Here is a 22,192-nt window from a genome sequence, read left to right on the forward strand (position 1 = left end):
GTCTGTGCCTTGTTCGCACCCTCCAGATACCATCCTGCAAATAAGCGCATGTCTTACTCAATGACTACCGCCCTGGGTCGGGGACCCGTTTAGTACGTTTAGTCTGCTGGCGCATTTAGCCTTCCGGTCGGCTTATTATGCTTAAGCTAAGCACATGCGGTGGAGGCTGAGCAGACTTGACGTCTGTGTAACTTGGGACGGCAAAAATGCTGGCTCTCGCAGAGAACCCCGGGAAGCCCTCTCTCTCTTGTGACCCAGGTCATACTTTAAAAACTCTACTACACCCACCCAGGCTCGTATAAACTTAACCTAGCTGCTTAGATCGCTCAAATTATCAGGCTCTCTTTTCATCATCTGTGGACATGTGATCACTCGTGAAATGACAAGAGATTCGCTGGCCACGCATGATATTGGAAGCTGATAATTACGGTCCACTCGCAGCGCTAAGTCAACTGTGATGCGCAAAGACCCCTTCACCGCTTGGAATGCTTCTTGCCTACCTAGGTAGCTAGCACACACTCAAATGGCGTTCGCTGCGTATGCGTGCGACGACTGGGTGGAGGTTCCGCTAGTGGACCTCCGCTGCTTATGTGGAGCTTGTTCGCAATCTTCTTTTCACAATTCCCGGACCTTTGCTGTTATTGGCTTGCATGGCTTTGCCAAGGCTTGCGTGCGTTAGCCACTGCTGTTTCACAAATCCCGCTAGCATTAGTGGGCACGCCATCTTTCCTGACTTTTTCTCACATTTGTGCAGAGCTTCCCCTTGGACCTTCTCAAGCCCACCGACCGCACCGCGCTGAGCCTAGCGCGCTTGCATACCGGTCGGATGCCTGCCTGCATGATCAGTGCGAAGCCAATTTCGTCCAAAATCGTTCAGAAGTTAGGGAAGCCGAGTTCTCACAATTTACTGTTTGTGGCTCTGTGCCTTGACCTCTTGATCATACCATACCATTTTGGTGTTGCCTCGCACAGCCAAAGTTAGACTTCTGTCGACAACGCCGATCCCCTAAGCCAGAAGCTATACTTTGCATGGCTTGGGCGTTGATAAGATCATCTGCGCCGAACGCTTTCTTAAATGGCACTGCATGCCGATGAGTCTATTTGCTTGCTATGCCCGGAACGTTTGCGTGGGGGGCAAGATTTTTGCTCTATCGAGTCAGTATACATATAGCCTGATTAAATGGCGCATGGTTAATGATATATCGGGGAGGAAGATGATGAAGAGAAATTGCTGTGATTGGAGTGTGGACTGGGGGGCGAGCTGTAAATGCGAATTAGACGTGTGTGTGTGTGTGTGGCGATGTCATGGGGATAGGCCGCGTTGATAGGACGAATGCACACCGCAGCCAGTCACTGAAAGAGCACTTTGCAAGCGACGTGAGCGCTGTCTCTCTGTTCAGTGGTTGGCTGCTTTCCTGAGCCCGAGTCTGGCAATTCGAGGCCCCAAAATCCGGCAAAAAGCTCAAGCGATATCTCCAAATGTCTCCATAACGCCAAGTAGATGCTAGTGCTCCAAAGAGCATGGCACAAAATGTACAGTACCCACACCACACGCTCAATCCAGTATGAGATGTCTGTGCTGCCTCGACCCTTCCGTCCAATGTGCGGTCATTGTGTGTGTGTGTGTGTGTGTGTGTGTGTGCAGGTCCACTTGTGGTCGTCCAAGGCAAAAGGTAGCGTTTCCCGGGTCCTTGGTGGCGAGCGCCGAGCAATATCCGCCACTTCCCGGCAGATTGACCCCATTCAATCAAGATGTGTCAAACCAGAGTACCGGAGCAATCTTGTCCAGATGTCTCATCGTGAAACAACTGCCCTCGAAGAAATGATCACCATTGAATGCATTGAACCATTAACCACAAGGTTTCCAGAAGAACTAATCTCCATGTATATCTGGAGATGATGTAGAAGTAAAACCGAAATTGTCCCCCAGCCCATTTCCGCGCACACTCTCTGATGGTGCCCGCTGTGATCTACCAGATTCTGTATACTCTATATTGTGACGTGTGGTAATGGAGCGAAAAGGGGTAAAGCTATCATGTGCCATCATGAACCGGTCGCAAATGCCATCCCAACATGCAATCACACGATCTCATCCCTATGTACTCAACGTCTCATCCCTATGTACTCAACGCCTCAGCCCATGCTATCACGGCTGGCGAATGACAAAAATGTGTTCAATGGCTCTTGCGCCGCGCAATGCCAACTATACTCACTTCCCAAACAAGTGTTTGCCAGGAGCGATGTCTGCGGAATGAGGTCTTATCGTACCGCTTTCACCCATTGTAGCCGCCAGGCTTGATGTGTCTTCGTCGACTCTGTGTCCTTGGATCGGGGCCTCGTCGTGCTCATCGACTGTCAGCCTTTCCACGTTCTCCCGGGTCAATTTTTGATCGCTTGACTGAGGATTATGCTCGTCATCGTCCGCCGTCCAACTGACTAGATCTTTTGGATCAGCTGCGCACGCTATTAGTTGCTCATCTCTCAATTGTATGGCCTTCTCAACATTATGTAAATGTTGCATGGCTTGGCTATCGGGCGTCTCGTTTGAGCGGGCGAGAGCTGAGTTGTTCGCGAAGTCCAGCTGACTCAATCTAGATTGTAATTTCTCTGGACTTGCGGGTTTTCCAGCCGTGAGCGCAGGTGCTTTGACTTGCTGCGAAAATGCTGGTTGTGCAGTCTGCCACAAAATCAGCATCGTCTTCCTCTGCATGCCTCAATGAATTAATTCTCACCTGAGTGCCTTTGCCGCTTGCCGTACTTATCAGGCCTCTGCGCCTCGTGTTTGCCCACTTGACCAGCATTTTGTCAAGAATCTTACCCTTTACGGGTTTGGCTAGATAGTCGTTCATACCAGCGCTTTCACATTTTTCGCGATCGCCTTGGATCGCACTAGCGGTCATCGCGACGATTGGGGTATTTTGTATCTCCCTATTGCTCGCATAAGGAGCCAAGTGCCGGATGGTATGCGTAGCTTTGTAGCCATCCATGATAGGCATCTGAACATCCATCAATATCACATCAGGCTTTGGATGGGTGGAGCTTTCAGGCTTGACAAGATAGTCAAGCGCTTCTTGGCCATTCCAAACAGCATTGACGGAGAAGCCAAGTTTCTTGATAGTTTTCAAAGCAATCTGTTGGTTTATCGGGTTATCTTGAAGATTGTTAGCTCGCGTCCCACGAGATCAGATTGATCTACTGACCCTCTACCACCAGCACGTGTGTTTTGTGGCGCTCTTCAGCAGATAACTCATTGACTTTCTCCAGATTTGGCGACGATCCATAACGGGATTCGGAAGGTGTCTGTGTATATCCAAGTCTACCGGGAGAGTTAGGTCTGGGAGAAGCACTATAATCAGACACGGAAAGATCGGACTGTAGCCGATCTGGGATTGGGCCCATATCGATAAGCGCGGAGTCTCCCGAATTATAGGGGGCTTTGTTGAATGGTATCCAGAATGTCGCGCGCGTTCCGACCCCCAGAGATGATAACAAGGATATTTCTCCGTGCATGAGTTCGACAAGCTGCCTCTATAATCAGTACCTTGCATCGCATTGGAGTGTGTTTCGTATCTCACGTTTTTACAGATTGTCAAGCCGAGCCCTGTGCCACCAAAGCGTCTTGCTGTGGAGGAATCGGCTTGCGAGAAAGGTTGAAACAGTCGTTTCCGTACTTCCTCCTCAATGCCAATGCCGGTGTCTTGGATCATGAACTCAACTGTGACTGTGTCTGTGGTCTCCTCACGAATCTTGACTCCCATCTGAACAGAACCCTCAGAAGTGAACTTGATCGAATTTGTTAGCAGATTTGTCAAGATCTGGCGAAGTCGACCCGGGTCGCCCATGACTTTGAGTCGTTCCAGCTCATGAGTTTCGTCCAGGTAAGTGAGACCTTTTCTTTCTGCTGCGAAGCTGAGCATCTTGTTGACGTCGCGGACGACTACATTCAAATCAAATTGCACCTCTTCGATGTCGAGCCTTCCACTCTCGACTTTCGAGAAATCGAGGATGTCGTTGATGACGGTCAATAGCCCGTTAGCAGAGCGCTGAAGGTTCTCGGCACATTCGCGCTGATCCACCGACAACGGCTGCTCAGAGTCATCGAGTAACAATTCCGCCATACCAATCACACCTGCAATGGGCTACAGAGTTGGTCAGTAAGTATCAGTCATGCAATCCCTTCTGGGAAGACGGAGAGCTATTCGACGCAAACAACATCTGTGACTTACGGTGCGGATTTCGTGGGACATCTACGAGCATCGTTAGCAGATGGCAATAAGATAGATGTCAGATACTCACATTCGCCAGGAATTGACTCTTCATTTTACTCGCTTCCTTAGCCGCTTCACTTTGCGCTAAAAGGCGTCCATTTTCCCTGTCCCTTTCGCGAAGTTGCTCTTCTCTTTTCCTTAATTCTGTCACCTCCATACTGACAGCTACTACACCGTCAACAAAAAGATTGCCTTCAACACCGCCGTTTCGTTCTTGTCTATGAAGAGGTATGAAGCGTGTTCTGAACCAACGATTGGTGTCATCTTGGTGAATTTCAACAGTTTCGTCTTTCAGTGTTCCTGACAAAATCCCTTCGATATAGTATTCGTAATCGCGGCCATCTGGAAGTTGATGATCCTTGAGCAAGTCGTAAATATCGCGTCCTATGAGCTCTGCTCGCACTTCATCGTCGTTTCGATCCGGCGAGCGTTTTCCTAACAGTGATCCTTCAAGCATCGAGAGTCTATGCTGCTGATCAACTGTCCATAATGTAATTTTAGCCATTTCTACCACCCTGAGCAATTGCGATCGTGTCTGCTTGGCTATCTCGCGTGCTAGGACTTGCTCGTGTATGTCGGTACATGTTCCAAACCTGGAGCGTCGGTGTCAGATAATAGCCATGCCAGATGAAGGGTTACAGGAAGCGCTCTTCTTACCACTTGACGATGGTACCCTCATCATCTCTCATCGGTAGAGCACCTCCGAGCATCCATCTCCACTCGCCATCCTTAGATAGACATCTGTACTCGGTACGGTACTCCTCTCCAGTCTTCAGACTGTGGTGCCATCTTTCATATCTATTAGCATGTGGTCATGACCCAAGAAAGTCAAATGTCATCAGCGCTTGTTCATACCGTTGTGCCGTCAACTTCATGTCGTCAGGATGGAAGGGGTTGCGCCAGCCTTGGCCAAGACTTTGTTCCACGGTCAGTCCAGTGTACTCGTACCAGCGTTGAGAGTAGTAGTCGTGTTGGCCTTCGGGTGTTGTTGTCCAAATCATCTGAGGAATCATATTGGTGATGCTCTCAAATTGGCGCTCATTCTGGACTTGTTGGGCGATAATCGTGTTTGCATACACCGTAACGTCGTGGAAGATGACAAATCCGCCAAGAAACTCGCCCGTGTCGTCGTCCAGAATAGGCTCGCCGTCAACATCGAAGAGCATCTGAGCACCAGTCTTAGGATGATACATGCCCACTCGGCGATTTTTGAAAGCCATTCGCCGGCTCATCAGATGCATGATCGGATATTCCTCCATTTCAAGTTGGCTCGAAAAATCACCCTTCCATAAGATATATCGCGCAAGAAAGTCTCTCTGATCCTGTACCGAATGAAAAGCTTCTTCTTCATCAGGAAGTATCAGGCGAATGGCAGCCCTGTTTGGAATACCGAACGACTCGTCTTTCCACATGGCGAAAGCAGGATCGTTGAGAGAATTAAGAAGCGCGTCTTTCAACCTATTAGACTTGGAGAAGAGACTCGGTTCGGTCGCAGCAGTGGCAGTAAGGACAGGGGGCCCATTGGGTAGCGATGGTGGCGGATTCACAGAGGGACTCGCGCTGGCACTGCCCTTGTTGGAGTGATGAGCACGACGACTACTCGAGCTGGAGCTTGAACCAGATCCGTAACTCGTGGCATGGTGCGTTGTCTGTGTACGGGCAACGTTGCGATGGCTGGTACGCGAAACGGAAGAACGAGTATCAGTGGCAGACGTGAAGGTCAGAGTGTAGAACTGAGAATCGTCGATAGTCCAAACAGATATTATGACGGTGGACTGTATGTGGCTTGCGATATCCTTCTCAGATCCTGACTTGTTGCTTTCTGACTTGGTAAACTTGGGAAGACCGGTATGAGGATGGCGGTTTGTGGAGAAAACGACATCGACAGCAACATCGTGGACCGTAGTACGAGCAAGATTGGCCCGAGTCAAGGGAATGCTTCGAGGTGGACTTCTCGCGCCCGAGTGATCATCGGCTGTCGGGGTTACGTCTCCGCCGTCAGATGCGGTCTGGTCTGCTTCAAAGGCACTCATCGCGTCTTCCTTGACACTCTCCAGGAAATTGTCCCACGGGATCCAGACCGGAGATGCATTTTGTAACAGATCCACCCCGAGAGAGGCCATGGTCACACCACGAAATATGTCGGTCGCGGTCAAGAAGTCCTGGCTGTTTCGTCGAGCGGTCGATGCGGCGGCATGACTGGAGCCTGTATCGAGATAAGGCATTTGGAGATCTACTCCCAACAATCTCCCCATGGCTTCGTTGGCAAGGACGATGGCCTTTTCACTCGATAGCACCAGAAGTGGCATCGGGAGATACTGGAGCGCCGCCAAAGCCATTTCGGTCTGAGTGGCTGAGGGTATAGACATGGGCGAAGTTGGCGAGTGAGCGGCGTAAACATCTTCATTAGTGTTTTGCAGGTCAAAGTAGCCGCCGCCGCTCAATTCCTCCTCTTTGACCGCCGTCTTTGACCCGGAAATGGCAGTGTTCAAGGCGAGACCTGCCACAGCAGGCTCACTCTTATGGGTGCGACCTGTGTTCTGGTCCATGGCTCACGCCGCAACGCTGTCCACCCAGTCACTGCCGCAGCATAGTCCTATGCGCACCGCAGTATGGCTCAAACGATTGGACGATCAGGTGATTAGTCCGACAAAGAAAAACCCTTGGATGCGCTTTGGATGAAGCTGAAGGACCAGAAAATGCGTGTGCGACAGTCAATGTTTGACCAAGACTAGCTACTGAGGTACGAGCGGCTCAAAAGTACCAGGTTGGTCCGCGAGAGCTGGATTAGTAGAGAAAGCTGCTTGCGTCTCCAGTGTTTCGGTACTTCCGATAGCGAGGTGGAATTGAGTCCAGAGGGATGCGACAGCAGAAGTTGAGAGGTCAGTCGCACTGCAAATGTGCTGTGGAGGAAGTAAGATGTCAAAGGCCCCGTCCCGATTTCAGCATTTGCTGCATCTGACTACCGTTCGCGTCTGGATCCGGTAGACTCTGAGCTAATGGAAGTTACAGCAGATTAGTGAGTGCTAAACGACGTCACAAATGTAAGAGGACAGAAAACCCCGGAGATGGTTAGGTAGGTAGTGTATGGACAGATGGATACCCGTACAGTGCATTCCTTTAAAGTGCAATTGTACGTCTGTGACGCAGAGGAATGCGTTTCATCTACTTCGTGTTGGAAAGTCCTGTTCATGCATACAACTTTGTTCGCAACATCTGAGTAATGGCGCGTGCGAGACACTCATGCTTCACAGTAAGGTATGGACTCGCACATCTCGGGTGCGACAAGCATGCTACGTTACCCTTTGATGTTATTCGCAGTGTCAGGACCACTGTGCCTCCCGCCTAGATCACAGCTTACAGAGGAAAAGAGCCTCAAAAATCATACACTTGACGGCCTTTGGTTAGCAGAACGAGACTCTCATCACTCAGTGCTTCCAGCGTTCGTAGGGTTCTGGGGGACACTTTGGAGGGGCACCCAGGTTCTCGGCTCTTGACCAGTGCGGAAGCGTTGTGAAGCGTGGCTCTTCCGTCGAGCTCCCTTACATTAGTGCAGATTGCAGATCGGGGGGATCGCAGTTCGCCAAATCGAGAACGGCCCCTGGTGCCTCTGGTGAACCACATTGCTTCGCGCTGTTTAAATCCCGATGGATTTTGTGGGACCTGGCTGCAGCTGTGATCTCAAAAGGACATTTTTCTTCCACTACAAGTATATTGTACGTGGCTGCACTGACCCATCTTTGCAACTCTACGCATTGTAAGCATTAATGGCGGACTTACAACATTTTTCAGTGGACATGAAAGTTTTTCTTGGCAATAGGAGTAGCTGACGAGGTACAAGTACAGTATATGCTCGGACCTTGTATGATAGAGCCGAGCGATCGTGTCCTGTATGATCCTGACCGGTGCATACATGTAATGAGAGATTATCCCGATATACAAGTGATTTTAGTTTGCAAGATGTGACTCTACAGTGAAGGAAATATTTCCGTGGTAGAATTATAGTAATTGTATCAAGGTACGATGCCGAGTGGAAGCGCCAAGATGCGATTTTGATGGTCCGGGAGCCGGGACACTCAAAGTGCACTACGTTACCCAGGGGTCAGGACAGCGAGTGCTCACTCTTGACGACAATCTTAAAGGTGACTTACCGAATTGTTGTCCTGCTCAGCTTATGCAGAACAGTGTCCGAGTCCAAAAGTGAAGGAGAAGCAAAACCACGAATATTAGATGGGCATACCAACTTCAATACAGGCTTTGTCAGTGCCGGCTGTTGTATTACTGATCTGCTTTCTTTCATACACATCGCAGATTTTATTTCTTTACATTGAACCACAGCCACTAACCTTTGGACAATCTGCTCGCTTCAATGGTCTCGTCTTAGCCATTTTCATTTGCTACTACCGAGCCTGTACTACTGACCCAGGACGGGTACCTCTAGGATGGGAGAACACAAATTCCAATCCCGACAGCAACGATAAAGCAAGCCTACAACAGAGGCAACGGTGGTGTCGAAGATGTGACTTACCTAAGCCGCCACGAGCTCACCACTGTAAGACTTGTCAAAGGTATACGGGGAGCCACTGCAGGGTAACAATAGTGACTTGGGAATGACGACCTGACATGCTTCCAGATGTATCCTGAAAATGGACCACCACTGGTTAGTGCCTCAAGAAAATTGACGTCTGCATTTCCTCCCGCTCACAGCTGACTCGTGATATGCAATTAGTCCTTGGACTGGTAAGTCCTCAAACTTTCGTTACCACACGCCTGTCGATTGAATCGGAAGATAGCCAATTGCGTATCCCACACCACTCTACCTCACTTTGTACGCTTCCTCTTTTATGCAGTCACTTCCATGACGTATCTTGAGTACTTTCTCATGCAGAGAGCGCAAGTTCTGTGGTATAAAAGGGATCTACCCAGTGTAAGTCTTGAATGAGAGAGCATTCTTACCCTTACCTTAGCTCTACCATCGAGACATTTGCTGAGCAAAGCTCTAGTATTTGGGCCCTAGCGCATTACAGCTTGCACATCTTTTTGTACTCATCATAGTCAACAGCTTAGTACTATTTGCGTTGTTTGTATTATATGTACGTACCTTGTGGTGCCTCGGGGCCAATACCACAACCATAGAAGGCTGGGAGATTGAGCGCCACGCTACTCTTGTCCGGAGAGCTCGCCATCTTGGGGGATTTCTGGATGGACCTTCGGGCACGAGAATCAAAATTACGAAGCAGGAGTTCCCTTACGACATTGGAATATATCAGAACTTGGCACAAGGTATGGGTGGCCATCTGCACACCTGGCTATGGCCCTTTGCAAGAACACCAACGATGGCAAGTGGTCTAGCTTTTCCAGGAAATGGCTTCGAAGGTAAATACATCCCACAGGTATCGGCAGCGAGTCTGGGAGACTCACCACAGATATATCCTTCACAGATCCCGGAACTTCATGGCCTCCACCTGACCCTGACCGTATGTTTCAATTCCCGACTAGAACATTCGACCCTGCCCTCGCCTTCACTCAGTCCATGGACCCAATGGACTTTCGACAACGACAAGATGCCGACCTGTTGCGTCAGAGACAAGTCGCAGCAGATGGAATGGTCAGACGTAGGCAACCGTTCCACACCCGATACGATCAGCGTGAGGCCAGAGATCAGTACGAAGTGGAGGATGATGTGTATGCAGACCAAGACGAAACAGAAGATTTGCCGAATGACTCACATTCGATCACGCCTTTGGCTGAGGGAGAAGAAAGCTGGCGCAACTCTGAGGGTGAGCGACTAGCGGACTTTGGTGTGGACGAAGACATAGAGTTCTACGACGAAGACGATCTTCCGCTATCTGAGATCATGAAGAGGAGAAAGATGCAACATAAGCCAGACATTACTCGTTGACCTTGAAGTCATGTGGGGCATGATAGGTAAAGCATTCACGTGCACCGATTGCGGAGCACAAGATCCGATCTCGGAGCATTGGTCATGCACTCCTCTTTCCACCCTCAAAAGATAAGATATCACGCCTTGTGGAGGCTACATTAAATCTCTATAAGTACAATCGATATCTTGTGCAAGGGACAGGTTCGAACATTCTATCCAATTCTCTGCTCCTAAGTCTTTCAAAAGCGATAAATGGCGGGGAAAAGCGACAATTGGTCCACGGAGGTAAGCTAGGTTCCCCACAATCTCCCCAGCTTTTGTCTATGTATAGCACAGATGTTGGAGTATTCCCCACCCCTCCAAAGATGATGGATGGTATACAGTACTCGTAGTGAGAGATAATACCATGACAGCTTCCACTCAGGGGACCACGCGTTACTTGGGCGTCCTCAAGATTCACAGCTAATATCAGACAGGCCTACGCTGCTGCTGCGTCCTTTGTACCCAAGCTTGCCACCAAGGTTGTATCGTATCTCGCAGTGGGCGAGAACGATCACATATTAGACATCGGCTGTGGCGATGGACCTCTGACGGCACAAATTGCTGCGTCTGCATCGAAAGGATGGGTGCTGGGCCTGGACGCATCACCCAACTTCATCACGACCGCGAAGTCAAAGTACACGACGGGTAACTGCACCTTTCGTCTGCAAGACTGCACTCAGATGAAGTCGTGTGCAGTTGCTATCAACGGTAAATGGGACAAGGTACGAGCTCTTACTTTCCCTGATCCTCAAGCAATTTCGATGACTGACTTCATACACAGGTCTTCAGCAACGCTGCTCTACATTGGATCCTCAGGAATCCGGACACAAGGACAGATGTTTTCACAGACATACATGCGGCTCTCAAACCCAACGGGCTTTTCGTCTGCGAATTCGGCGGCAAAGGTAATATCGCCGAAGTGCACGCGGCGATCCTGTCCGCGCTCGTGCAGTACGGTGTATCCATCGACCAGGCAAGAGAATCATGTCCGTGGTTCTTCCCCAGCGAGAAGTGGCTTCACGATAAGCTGCAAGAAACCGGCTTCGAAGTGGAGAAGGTCGAGTTGGAGAATCGACCTACTAAGTTGACGCCCAAGTCCGCGGATGGCAGCGCAGGTCTGCAGGGGTGGATCAAGTTGATGGGCGCGGAGATGCTCAAGGCTGTCGATGAGGGTTTGAGAGAGCAGGTGGTTCGAAGCGCTAGTGAGATTCTGGAGACTATCATCACGAGGGAGGAAGATGGTAGTCAGTGGATCGGATATGTGCGTATCCGAGCAGTGGCTAGGAAAGCATGAATGGATTTGTCAAGGCTGCCACAATACACCTCAACATGCTGTTTTCTCGCGATTGATATATGACGACTTGCTCTGGTTGCATAAGTGCCGACTCAACTGGGCTAATGGAGTCCATCTTCCATTAGTAATCCTAAGTTTGGACAGAGGTCAACAATGGCGATAACTCATCATCACTAAACCTTGCCCCAATCCTGCAACAGCAAAGGCCACTCACCATATGCTGAAAATGCATGACCAAAACCAAAACACACCACTGCCTCTCTACCCACGAATACGACACTACACAAAACCTCGAAATCCACAAAACGATTTCTCTCTCTCACATGTGCAGTTCTTCCCTACGATCAACAAGAACAATCAGTCTTCAACCAATTCAACTACAGTCAATAGAAACAGAATGTATGACGTAGTGCAAACAAAAATAAACCCACTCTCGATTTCCCCACAAGATGCACTACAAGATCCACCACCCAGCCATCATCACCACACGATGTAGTTATAGTGCGCATTATCAACACTCTCTATTTGTGGTCTACAGCACATTCATTTTCTGCGACTGCAGATCTGTTTATTATCTTATCAATATACGGTCAAGCAAGTCCCAGCGTTCGGCCTCGTTCGCTAGCGGTTCGATTGGAGTTGTACATCACACATATCTAACCCCCGAGTCCGCCGAGCCCATATATATCTCGAGAGGCAAAAGCAACTTAACAAGAGGAAACCAGGAAACCATTTGCTCCAAAAGAGAGATAGCAACAAGAGGAATCAGCAGATACAAGCTGAACCTAAACCCCCGAAAATGGGCGTGATCCGCATCCCCTACACAGCGCCGCTCCCGCCACCGACAATCATCCCGTCCTCAGCAACCACTGTCCCCGGCGCCATTGCTGCCGTGCGCGAGTTTCTTTCTAGTTCCTCTATCGATGCGTCGACGACGAGCAATATCACCAAGAGACTATCAATACCGGAAAAAACAAGAGCAGGGCCTTCGAAGACGGTATTGCTCACCGGAGCAGGCATATCCGTCGCGTCAGGGCTGGCGGATTACAGAGGCACAAAGGGCACGTATACGCTGAACAAGACCTACAGGCCGATTTACTTTCATGAGTTTGCTGCTAGTCATGAGGCGAGGAAGAGGTACTGGGCCAGGTCGTTCCTTGGGTGGACGACGCTGAATAGGTCAAGGCCGAATGCTGCGCATCACGCTGTGGCGAAGTTGGGGGATATGGAGGTTCTTTCTAGTGTTATTACGCAGAGTGAGTCGCTTCGTTATTCTTTTTGGTTATCTAATCTATGATGGCGTGAGGCGCTGACATGTGGGGAAAAAAGACGTCGATTCATTCCACCCGAAAGCGCATCCCGGTATGCGAACCCTCGAACTGCATGGCTATTTACGGAGCGCAGTCTGTCTATCTTGTCGTACCGAATATGATCGTGCCAAGTTCCAAGATGATCTGGCAAAACTCAACCCAGCCTGGGCAGACTTTCTCGCCGAAATGCTGCAATCTGGCGCGCTCACGACGGAGAACCCTGAAGAGCGAAGGAAAAGAGGGTTGAAGACGAATCCGGACGGTGATGTGGACATACCAGGTGTCAAGTATGGGACCTTCCGCTATCCACCATGTCCCACTTGTCTCGCGAGTCCTCCTGTGGCTGAGGACGGGACGCGAAAAGTGGTCGAAATCGACGACGATGGTGCATGGTCTGCCAAATCCAACGCGGGTGTCCTGAAACCGGCGGTCATCATGTTTGGAGAGAGTATCCCTGGCGCAGTCAAGACCGCGGCAGAGGAGGCTATTGACGAGGCCGACAGAGTGCTCGTGCTCGGATCCTCACTTGCTACATATTCTGCATGGCGCTTGATAAAACGGGCAAAAGATGCCGGCAAGGGCATTGGTGTAATCAATCTTGGTGGAGTTCGGGGTGAAGAGCAGTTCTTCTCTGATGTCCCTGCTCACAACACTGGCAAGTATGCGGTTAGGTGTAGCCACAACCTGGAACAACTGCTGCCTGAAGTTGTGAAGGCGTTGGAACTTCCAGCGGCTCCTCTAGCACGCCCCGTGTTCCAGCCAGCAAGTTGGGCATATCGGTGAAGACCTTTCGGAGCGGTGAGGAAACAATGGCACGGCTCACTCGGCCCAGCTGAATAGTATCATCGTCAAGGGCGTCGCATGAGCCAGATGGACTCGTCGTCCCCCAATGCGATCGCATCAAGGCATTCGACTGGTGTATGAGAGCCATAGTTAGGCGCATACGTGGGGACGCCTCGGAAAGACATGTCTTGCACCACAGACTGTCCGGCGATTGGTCCCTGACTTCACAGTATCAGGAGCTGTGACTGCGACGCCGAACGTCGCACCGCTCCAGGTGGAGTTATGTTCTGATCAATGTAGGCACACCCTCGAAATGGTTACGCTAGTTCTCTTTCCTGTTTTGCCACGACGACCCGTTCCCAGGCGGCTTTTTCGAAACGACCCAGCTTGTTCCAGAAATGACGTCCTGCCTCGTGTGCCCGGATCTTGCTCAATAGTGCGGCCACCATCTCTCGCACATCAGTCCTCGGATGGAAGAGACCGAGCGCCAAGTAGAAAAGACCTCCGTCACCCACGCTGCTGAGCGCAGTCGCTGAACCCGATGACGGTGAGATATTAACAAGCACGCCGAGCAATTGGTTGATCTGCTCGTAGGTATTTATGCGAGCGCATATAGCAACATATATGGCGGCGCTATTGTCGGAACCCAAGCGCAGCTTTGTCAGTTTATCGTGGAGATGTTGTAGATCGAGGTCTTGTATCGGACGTAGCGTGTACAAAACGGCAAAGTCTTGCACGAAATTATAGTAGGAACGCGTACTGCGCCAACCTTCGATACGCGTTGAATTGGCAGCCAGCTCACGTATCTTTGCATCAGTGCTTGGCCAGACGTAGCCATGCCCAGTAACTGCGGGGTCGAGTTCGGGCGCATCGAAAGGTGTGACGGGCGAGGGAGAGTGGACGCCGGCGGTAGGAGACGATGCGGGGGGGAAGTGGATGCTCAGAGCCGAGGCGCCATATACCATCTCTTCGAAAGCTGTGGCAAGTCTGATGAACTTGGTGATCCACAGGCGGAACTTGGCCCGGACAGCGGCCTCACCCCTCCTATCAGCGATGGAAGCCAGCACCCCTGTCATGAAGGCGTTATCACCTGCCAGGTCTCCTACGCCAGAAGGCGATAACGGGTACGACGATGCGCCAGAAGCAGAGCCAGGAACCCCTGCAGTATTTGGCAAGCCGTTCTGCGCAGACACACCCGGACCGGCTTGTTGGAAGAACAACATACCTTCCGTTACAGGAGCATTTTCTACCTTGGGACTTATTTTCATGCGACCGGTGGGCAGATCACACAAAAGATCCCACCACTCGGACTTGTGGGTGAAAGTCGGGTTTGTGACACCAGCTATGAAGCCTGGGACATTCAGCAGATCGTCGATCTTGGTAAGATCGGTGTAGGGAAAGGCGTGGCGTGTGAAACCTCGAAGCAGGCCGCCTGATGCCAGGGCGCAGGCAGCGAGGACGGCTTCGGCAACGTCTGAGGAAGGAAGATTATGGCCAATGAATATGACTCGCTTCTGAGTCAACAACGCATTGACAAGGACTACGATGGGATGAGTGAGGGGTCCTGAAGTGGTAAGGTGTGGATGATGATATTGGAATGGCTGGGGACTGTTTGCGTGAGGGCTGCTGAAGGTTTGGATGAGCTTGATGAGTGAGAAATCGCCAACCGTTTCGGCGGAAAGAGCGGTGGGTATCTTGATAGGTACTGGTATATTGTTGTAATTGACGACAGATTCGAATTCGTGAGTGTCTCGAGGAAGCGTGTGCCGCTGACGGGATGGGGGCTTCTGAGATGATTGCGATTTGGTTCTGTCATCCAGAATGCGCTGCTGGACCATTGTCTCGAACTTCTCGATGAAGAGGTCCTTGACGTCAGACGCTTGCAAGATGAAGCGCTCCTGGAGGGAAAGACGAGGTAAGAGAGAAAGGTCCATCTGGTTGACCGCATCGTAAAGTGAGGCGAGTGTTTCCGGAAGCGGGGCGCGGAAGTAATCCTCGAGAGCCAGTAACAATAGCGGCTGTGATGGAACGTATTTAGCACAGCTGGTCAGAAGAAGGTAGAGATATGAGAGCGAACAAACCTTGTATATGTGTAAAAAGGAGTGACGGGTACAGATAGCCATGGCTTTGACCACTGCACCTCTATTGGAGAAATAAAATCAGCACTATTCACAAACGCACGGCATAGCCAGGCTAGATGTGATTTTGACGAGCAACGTCCGGTAGACATGGCAGCTCACCTTTTCACCGTATTGTCCTGTTTTGTGTTCACGAGGTTGAGCACATAGACCAAAGGTGGACCTTCGATAGACTCCAGAGCCTCGTCCTCCAATACATCTGGGTCATCCTCGTCTCGGTCCTCATCTTCCTCATCCTCATCGTCGTCGTCCTTGGTCTGGACATGTTTGCCAGATGATTTGGATCCGTCGCGCGATGTGCCATTGGATCTGCGTGCAGCAGATAAGCGCTTTGCTCGCGCGCGTTTCTGGCGGCGGACCGCCCGTCTTCTCGCTGCCCTCCTCTCTTCAATCTCCTCGGGGTCGTTGGCGTCTTTGTGCAAAAAGAAGATGGTCCAGTCTTGGCTTCTGACGTGTGCCTGGTCGGGCAACATGAGTTCGGCCAGCATATGCTCATCGCCGCCGATTGGCGCTGGATACTGATGCTCCATGACAGAGCCGCGGTCAATGTCGAAGGAGGCAACGAGGATGTACTCGACATGCTTCTCTTCGGAATCAGCTGGATATTGTGGTCGTATATGAGGCTTGTGGAGGATCATGGTGGATCGATTCGACCGATCAGCCGAGAGATTGTCGGGCATGACTCCAGCGGCAGGACCCATGTTCGCGGCAGTAATGTGGCTACTCGAAGCATCTCGCTCGTGCCTGGAGGACGAGGTGGACGAGGAAGAAGAAGAAATCTTATGGCGCGACGAGGACGGCGGGGCTGCAGCGTTGTTGGCGCTGTTGTTGGTGTTGGAGCGGTATGGAAGGATCGACGCCATGTTGAGGGGCAGAGTGTCGCAAGTGCCTTCCTTATATGATGTTAGATCGTGCGACAATCGCCATTGGCTTTGGTCAATCCAAGGAGGACCAGAGTATGATCTGACGCTATCGATGCTCCAAGCGATTGAGTCTACCTGTGTAGCTCTTGTGTTCAAGGCAAAGCGTAGAGTGCTTCCAGGTGATGCGCCTAGATGGATCGGGCGTTTGATGCGTGGTGGACGGCGATGTGTTGAAGTGAGCGTGCAATTGCCATTTTATAGGTTCGGAGGTGAAAGAAGAATTAGGCAGGAGCTACCTTCTATCTCTCCTCCTCAATTACACTTATACCACAGCACAGCACAGTAAGGTACCTTGCAAGTGCTACCCTGTCTGGACTCCTCATACCGTACCTCATTTGCACATGTCGAAGACACCTTACCACCCACTCTGACTGCTGTGCTTTCCCCACATGGCATTCCACAGAGGGGGCACCAGGGTCTGGTTTAGGAGTCGACTAAACCGCTCCGGGTGATTTATGGGACAATTGCCCAATGTCTCTTGTCTGTGCGCTGTGTGATCGTCCCTTTTCGCTCGGCATCTGCGTCAGCGCACGAGTCAGTGCGGCTTGCGCGCGTACCTCGTGCACAGAAAGTACCGGGTACCTGTGTACTTTTTGGTTTGTTGTGTTTACTTTACACTCCAGTAGGGTACTGTATCATACAATACAGCAGTCAGTACCTTAAGCAGCATAGCAGTAGCAGCACAGCAACAACACCCCTGTGGTAGTGTCGCGCCTTTAAAGTCCGCTGCTGTACTCTTTCTTGATCATACCTTGAGGTATCAATCACATATAGACGTAAGCGCCGTAGCCTTGTCTGTCCCTGTCGAACTGATGGTGGAGGCCTTTTCTACTGATGTTCTGTTCTGGGGTATGCCATGCTGACATTGAAACCACGTCCAGCCACAATCGCCATCGAAGCCAATGTCTTTCAGCTCACCACGTCCGTCGCCGTTCAAGCGGCCGGATTTGTCCAGAGCAGCGTCTCCATCAGCTGTTCGAGGCGCAACAACACCATCTACCTCTCCAACCAAACCCTCCACCTCTGCAACTCACATGTCGCCGACCAAGCCGTCATCACCTTCTCTATCCCCAGAGAAACATAATCCCTTCGTACGGCGACCATCTCAATTGGGTCCGCCTACCTCGCCGCGTGCCACTAGCCCATTTGCTCGTCCAACAAGTCCATTTGCCCGACCAAGCAGCCCATTCACCCGACCCTCGAGCAGGCTCAGTGTCGCCGAGTCGCCTTCCCGTGCTCTGTCGTTCACACAAGATAGATCAGTCTCACCTGCAGAGAGGCCACCACAGTCACCAAGTGTAGAACGGTCCGTGTCTCCCGCGGTGGAAGACGCACCGGCTCCTGCAGTGCCCTCCTCGCCAGCAGCATCCAAAGCGCCAGTGTTAGGCACCCCCATTATGCTCGATGGCGGCAGTCCTTCATCGCCTGGGCTTGCGCCATCGCCGTCGCCTTCTCCTTCGCCCTCACCTGTACGACCTGCCGCCATGGCAAGACCAGTAGCGCAGCGAACAGTAACATCATCCACCGCTGCCACCATACGACCATTCAACTTCAGCAAGCCGACCCCATCATCTCCGTCGCCAGCGACACAGAGACCTCGAGCACCTCTTGGCGCGTCAGGACCCAACTACAACCACATCCCTCAGCCCATGTTACGCAGCATGCGCGAATCCTTCGAGGTCCTCGACAGTGCCAACTCCGGCACCGTCGACTCAGCCAGCCTGGCAGCAATGCTCGACCAAGTCGGCATGGACTCGTCCCCTCGCGCCCTGTCCGCGTTCTTCCCTCCCAACGGTCCCGCGACCCTGAACCTGGCAAGATATCTGGACATTGTGTCGTCAGCCCACTCGCACCTCAGTCCTCCCGACGAGCTAGCCGCCGCCTTCGCCGCATTCGACGTCGACGACTCCGGCCAGATCGATCTGCAGGAGCTCAGAGATGCCCTGTTGCACACGACGGCCGAGCCGGGCACCGAGCCCGTGCGCTTGACCGAGGCCGACGTCGACACCATCATGGCTGATTTCTCCGGAAGACGAGCGTTTGGTGGCAAGGGCGTTTTCAAGAACGGGACTGGTGGACCCGGCAGACGCGATGTGTTTAGGTACAGGGACTTCATCGCCAATATCTCCGGCGGTGCAGAGGTGCCTGCTGATCAGGTAGAAGTTGCTTGATAGCGCAGAACGCACCAGGATGATTACACGGAAGGCGACTTGTTATGCTAGGCGGGCGGTCACGAAAATACGTTTTCTGTTTCTCTTTCTTTTCTCTCTTGTTCAGTCAGCCTGTATACCCTTCATCCTACCCTACAATATCATACTCGTCATGACCATCACTAAAAGCTTTGCAACCGCTCACTCGTCGCCGTTGTGACATACATGAACCTCGCCCATCGCATGGTATTGGCGAATCCACTACTCCTGACAACTTTTTCTTCATATCAAGCACCACTCTGTCCGCTCATCATCGCCGACAGACCTCCAGACACGAAAGCCTCATGGCACTTGCCACAAACAATGAGCCAACACCAATCGCACCGTCGGAAGTCATCACCGGCCGTGTCGTGCCCCTCGCTCGGCGCTCCGTATTCGTGGCACACGGCGCAAGAGACGGGATTGTACACGTTGTGCCGCGGTTTCGCGGTCGCGTGCCATGCGTCGTGGTACCTGTAGCACTCCCTTTGGCAAGGCTGTATGGGCAAGGCCCGGGCTACGTTGTAGTGACTCTTGACGTCGTTGCCGGCACGGGAGAGGAAGTCGTGGAATGAGTGGCCGGTTAGTGGTCGAGCGGATCTTGCAGGAAGAGTGTTTCTGAAACCCCCGGTCTCTTCGGTGTTTAATAAGAGGCACGGCGTGCTGCGTGAGAAAGACTGTTGTCTCGATACTTGACCGATAAGTCCGCAGTGGGCCCTGAGCTGTAGGACACTATGCTGCGAGACAGGAGGTCAGGAGAAAAGTCAAGAACTGGAAGAGAAATATCACGCTTACTGCGAACAGGCTTGGTCCAGTCATCTTCTTGCGCTGTGCAGCTGTCAATGTTCGATCCGGAGATGGTGTTCGTCCCTTGCGATGTAATCCATACTTGGTAGGGCTGTCCTCTGGTAACATCGGAGGTCGCGGTAATAGAGTTCGTGGTGTCAATGAGAGAGCAGGAGTGCCTGATCTGCTTCCTTCGCTCTCTGGGGTTGAGGTGTTGGACCTTTCTGGGTGGGCCGAAGTACTCAGGCGGACCGGAGTAATGGTTGGAGTGGTCGGTAAGTCCATGTCTCGTTTCAAGTCTGGATCCTTGCTTATAATATCACTTGTGGACGAGGAGAAACGCTGATCAAGCATGGCAGGGGTATATTGAGACACTTCTACAGGCGAAAAATTGCTATTTGAACAACTCGTATTCGCGAGGGTGCTCGCACCTGCTGTCGCTGAGGTCGAAGGGAACGCAGAAGAAGCCGTGGTGGCATTTGAGGAGGTACGTGTCCGCCTCAGCAGGTTCAGCGATGATCTTGACTTCAAGGACCTGCGCGATGGTGCGTCTGCAGTGTCTCTTGTTTTTGAAGCATTAGATCCCATGCCGTCAATTGAGGATATGACGCTAGTTGTATGGCCCCCAAAACGAGACAATTTCAAGCTGCATCTGAAGACTCCTATACCTCAAACGAGGGGTTGGATGTGCTTGTAGCAGGTGACAGCTCTTGCCACGATATGATGTTGAACTTGGTCCGGCATGCACCTACCGCGGATCGCTCCTTCTATGTATGTACAGATTTGCATGGCCCTCAACCACACTTTGTATACTGCCTCATCTCCAGCAGGAATACTTATGAAATTCCCAAACATGCGGCTCATTAAGGCACTGCACTTAGCCTCAGTGGCACAAGTTGACACATCCGTTCGGCGATTTGATTCGGTCTTCACTGTGAACATCCGAGGTCTGTCGATCTGCCTATATTGGACATCCATGTTGGGTTGGCAAGCTGATGACTGCAAGCACACGCATTTCGCGATGCGATTCTCGGAGATTCTCAGAGGACTGTGGCAACCAAGCTAAAGAGTAATCGAGAGAACGACCGCCGTCTTTTTCTCTGTTAGACTCGCTTTTGTCTTGGACAAGACCAGAATGTTGGTACGATCATAGTCGACTTAGTCGAGACCAACGTATGTATATTCTACGACATGTGTCGCCAGGTGATACGTGAGTGAGTAGAGATTGATAGAATGTCTGAATCGATGTTAGGATGCGGCTGAACAGCATTCGGGCCTGTCACGTCCCTAAGACATGCGTGTTGCATGCCTTGCTGGTATGACTGTAGCTCCTGGGAGCCAAGCTCGGCTGACCAGATACGAAGATCAATAAAATCCAGGTCGGCGTTGGCTGTTGTCTTGAGCTGTGCTAGATGGGGACGCATCGGTTGACTCATTATTCACGGGCTTCTTAGTCTGAGTTTCACTGTGGGAAGGGTCCGAGTCTTCTGGAGCTGCCGGCTCAGTCGTCTTAGCAACCCGCTTCTTCCTTGTTGACCAGAGAGAGTCATCTTGTTCAATTTCCTTCATGACTGCAAAAGGTTAGTCAATCCGACTCTTTTATCGTCGAGTCATAAAGTCTCCAGGCATACCTTCTTCCCATTCGCTTTCACTCTCCGGGTTCCCTGTACCCAAGATCCTTTCTATGTCAACATCTTCACCCAAGCGAACACGCTCTATAGTCTCCTTCAGCAGTGCAATCTTGGCTTCAGTTCGGCGAGTAAAAGCAAGTCTTTCGTTTCTCAAAGCAATCATCTGGATGGCATTCGAGCCGATCAGAACGGCGATAGCGATGAAAAATGTCGCGGGATTCCATTCTTTTGACTTGGCCGCCTTTAGCTTCTCTTGCTCTGCTATAGATACGGGATCTGTGGGCCGGCGAAAAGCTTTAGGTACGAGAGAATGCCATAATGATGGCGAAGTTATGCGAGAGATGTTGGCAAGATTCGAGGAGAGTGCAGCACTCTGTGTGTATCTACAACGGAGCAGAGGCTGATAGGCGTGGTTTAACGGCGCATGCATTAACCATCTGGTGGATGAGTAGAGACCAGCCATTGTGTGTCGGGCTATGGGAGCCGAAGTGACAAAAGGTGACGAAGTGTTTCAGCAGGCGGTGCAGAGACGAGAACCAGCTGTGGCGTGTTTTTCGGCACTTAAATATGTCGAGATGCTTGGTCGCTGGTATACTAAAATCTTTAAACGAATAATTATAGTGTCACTATTCTGTAAGGGACAGTACTTCCGGTAGAACAAGTATGCTCCGTAGGGCTGAAGCTTATTTCTGTTTCCGTAGAGACACTAGCGCCAAAAGCCACGAGATTCATGTGCAAATCCGCCATCAATAATAATAGTGTATCATGTATAATTTATGAATCGCAGATGCGGTAGTGATGAGATACTTGCGACGGAGATGCGCCGGGCTCTGACGATTGTAGACAAAGATACACGACTTGCCTCGATCCATAGAATCAACTATGCCGATTGTCATTGCTAATAAATCTTACGCAACAGATCGCGAAGGATCCGCGATCAATCA

The 22,192-nt window shown here is 51.2% G+C and overlaps 7 protein-coding genes across 8 annotated transcripts; 3 read left to right on the forward strand and 4 right to left on the reverse strand.

The window, feature by feature from the left end:
* Positions 1-2,209: 2,209 nt before the first annotated feature.
* AAFC00_001827 (uncharacterized protein) lies at positions 2,210-6,607 on the reverse strand (the record flags this gene model as incomplete). The annotated part of the gene is made up of 8 exons (XM_069347712.1): positions 2,210-2,677; positions 2,733-3,151; positions 3,201-3,522; positions 3,576-4,139; positions 4,227-4,247; positions 4,297-4,861; positions 4,926-5,066; positions 5,124-6,607. 8 exons carry the CDS (start codon positions 6,605-6,607, stop codon positions 2,210-2,212), a joined length of 3,984 nt encoding a protein of 1,327 aa, XP_069204581.1.
* A 2,519-nt stretch (positions 6,608-9,126) lies between these two features.
* On the forward strand, positions 9,127-10,170 carry AAFC00_001828 (uncharacterized protein; the record flags this gene model as incomplete). Its single annotated transcript, XM_069341072.1, has 3 exons — positions 9,127-9,195; positions 9,272-9,644; positions 9,710-10,170. 3 exons carry the CDS (start codon positions 9,127-9,129, stop codon positions 10,168-10,170), a joined length of 903 nt encoding a protein of 300 aa, XP_069204582.1.
* Positions 10,171-10,404: 234 nt separating this feature from the next.
* AAFC00_001829 (uncharacterized protein) lies at positions 10,405-11,488 on the forward strand (the record flags this gene model as incomplete). Its single annotated transcript, XM_069341073.1, has 3 exons — positions 10,405-10,437; positions 10,629-10,916; positions 10,976-11,488. The coding sequence occupies 3 exons, from the start codon at positions 10,405-10,407 to the stop codon at positions 11,486-11,488; spliced, it is 834 nt and encodes a 277-aa protein (XP_069204583.1).
* A 799-nt stretch (positions 11,489-12,287) lies between these two features.
* AAFC00_001830 (uncharacterized protein) lies at positions 12,288-13,581 on the forward strand (the record flags this gene model as incomplete). Its single annotated transcript, XM_069341074.1, has 2 exons — positions 12,288-12,744; positions 12,818-13,581. The coding sequence occupies 2 exons, from the start codon at positions 12,288-12,290 to the stop codon at positions 13,579-13,581; spliced, it is 1,221 nt and encodes a 406-aa protein (XP_069204584.1).
* Positions 13,582-13,898: 317 nt separating this feature from the next.
* AAFC00_001831 (uncharacterized protein) lies at positions 13,899-16,582 on the reverse strand (the record flags this gene model as incomplete). The annotated part of the gene is made up of 3 exons (XM_069341075.1): positions 13,899-15,599; positions 15,663-15,723; positions 15,822-16,582. The coding sequence occupies 3 exons, from the start codon at positions 16,580-16,582 to the stop codon at positions 13,899-13,901; spliced, it is 2,523 nt and encodes an 840-aa protein (XP_069204585.1).
* Positions 16,583-19,079: 2,497 nt separating this feature from the next.
* Positions 19,080-20,205, reverse strand: AAFC00_001832 (uncharacterized protein; the record flags this gene model as incomplete). Of its 2 annotated transcripts, none has more annotated exons than XM_069347952.1 (2): positions 19,080-19,568; positions 19,627-20,205. In XM_069347952.1, the coding sequence occupies 2 exons, from the start codon at positions 20,203-20,205 to the stop codon at positions 19,080-19,082; spliced, it is 1,068 nt and encodes a 355-aa protein (XP_069204587.1). The 2 variants fall into 2 exon arrangements, with proteins under 2 accessions (XP_069204587.1, XP_069204586.1); XM_069341076.1 differs by having other exon boundaries at positions 19,627-19,902.
* Positions 20,206-20,982: 777 nt separating this feature from the next.
* Positions 20,983-21,711, reverse strand: AAFC00_001833 (uncharacterized protein; the record flags this gene model as incomplete). Its single annotated transcript, XM_069341077.1, has 2 exons — positions 20,983-21,188; positions 21,249-21,711. 2 exons carry the CDS (start codon positions 21,709-21,711, stop codon positions 20,983-20,985), a joined length of 669 nt encoding a protein of 222 aa, XP_069204588.1.
* Between the last annotated feature and the right edge of the window lie 481 nt (positions 21,712-22,192).

The sequence above is a fragment of the Neodothiora populina genome (genome assembly GCF_041146345.1).
Source record: "Neodothiora populina strain CPC 39397 chromosome Unknown canker_contig_13, whole genome shotgun sequence".
Taxonomy (NCBI): Eukaryota; Fungi; Ascomycota; class Dothideomycetes; order Dothideales; family Dothioraceae; genus Neodothiora; species Neodothiora populina.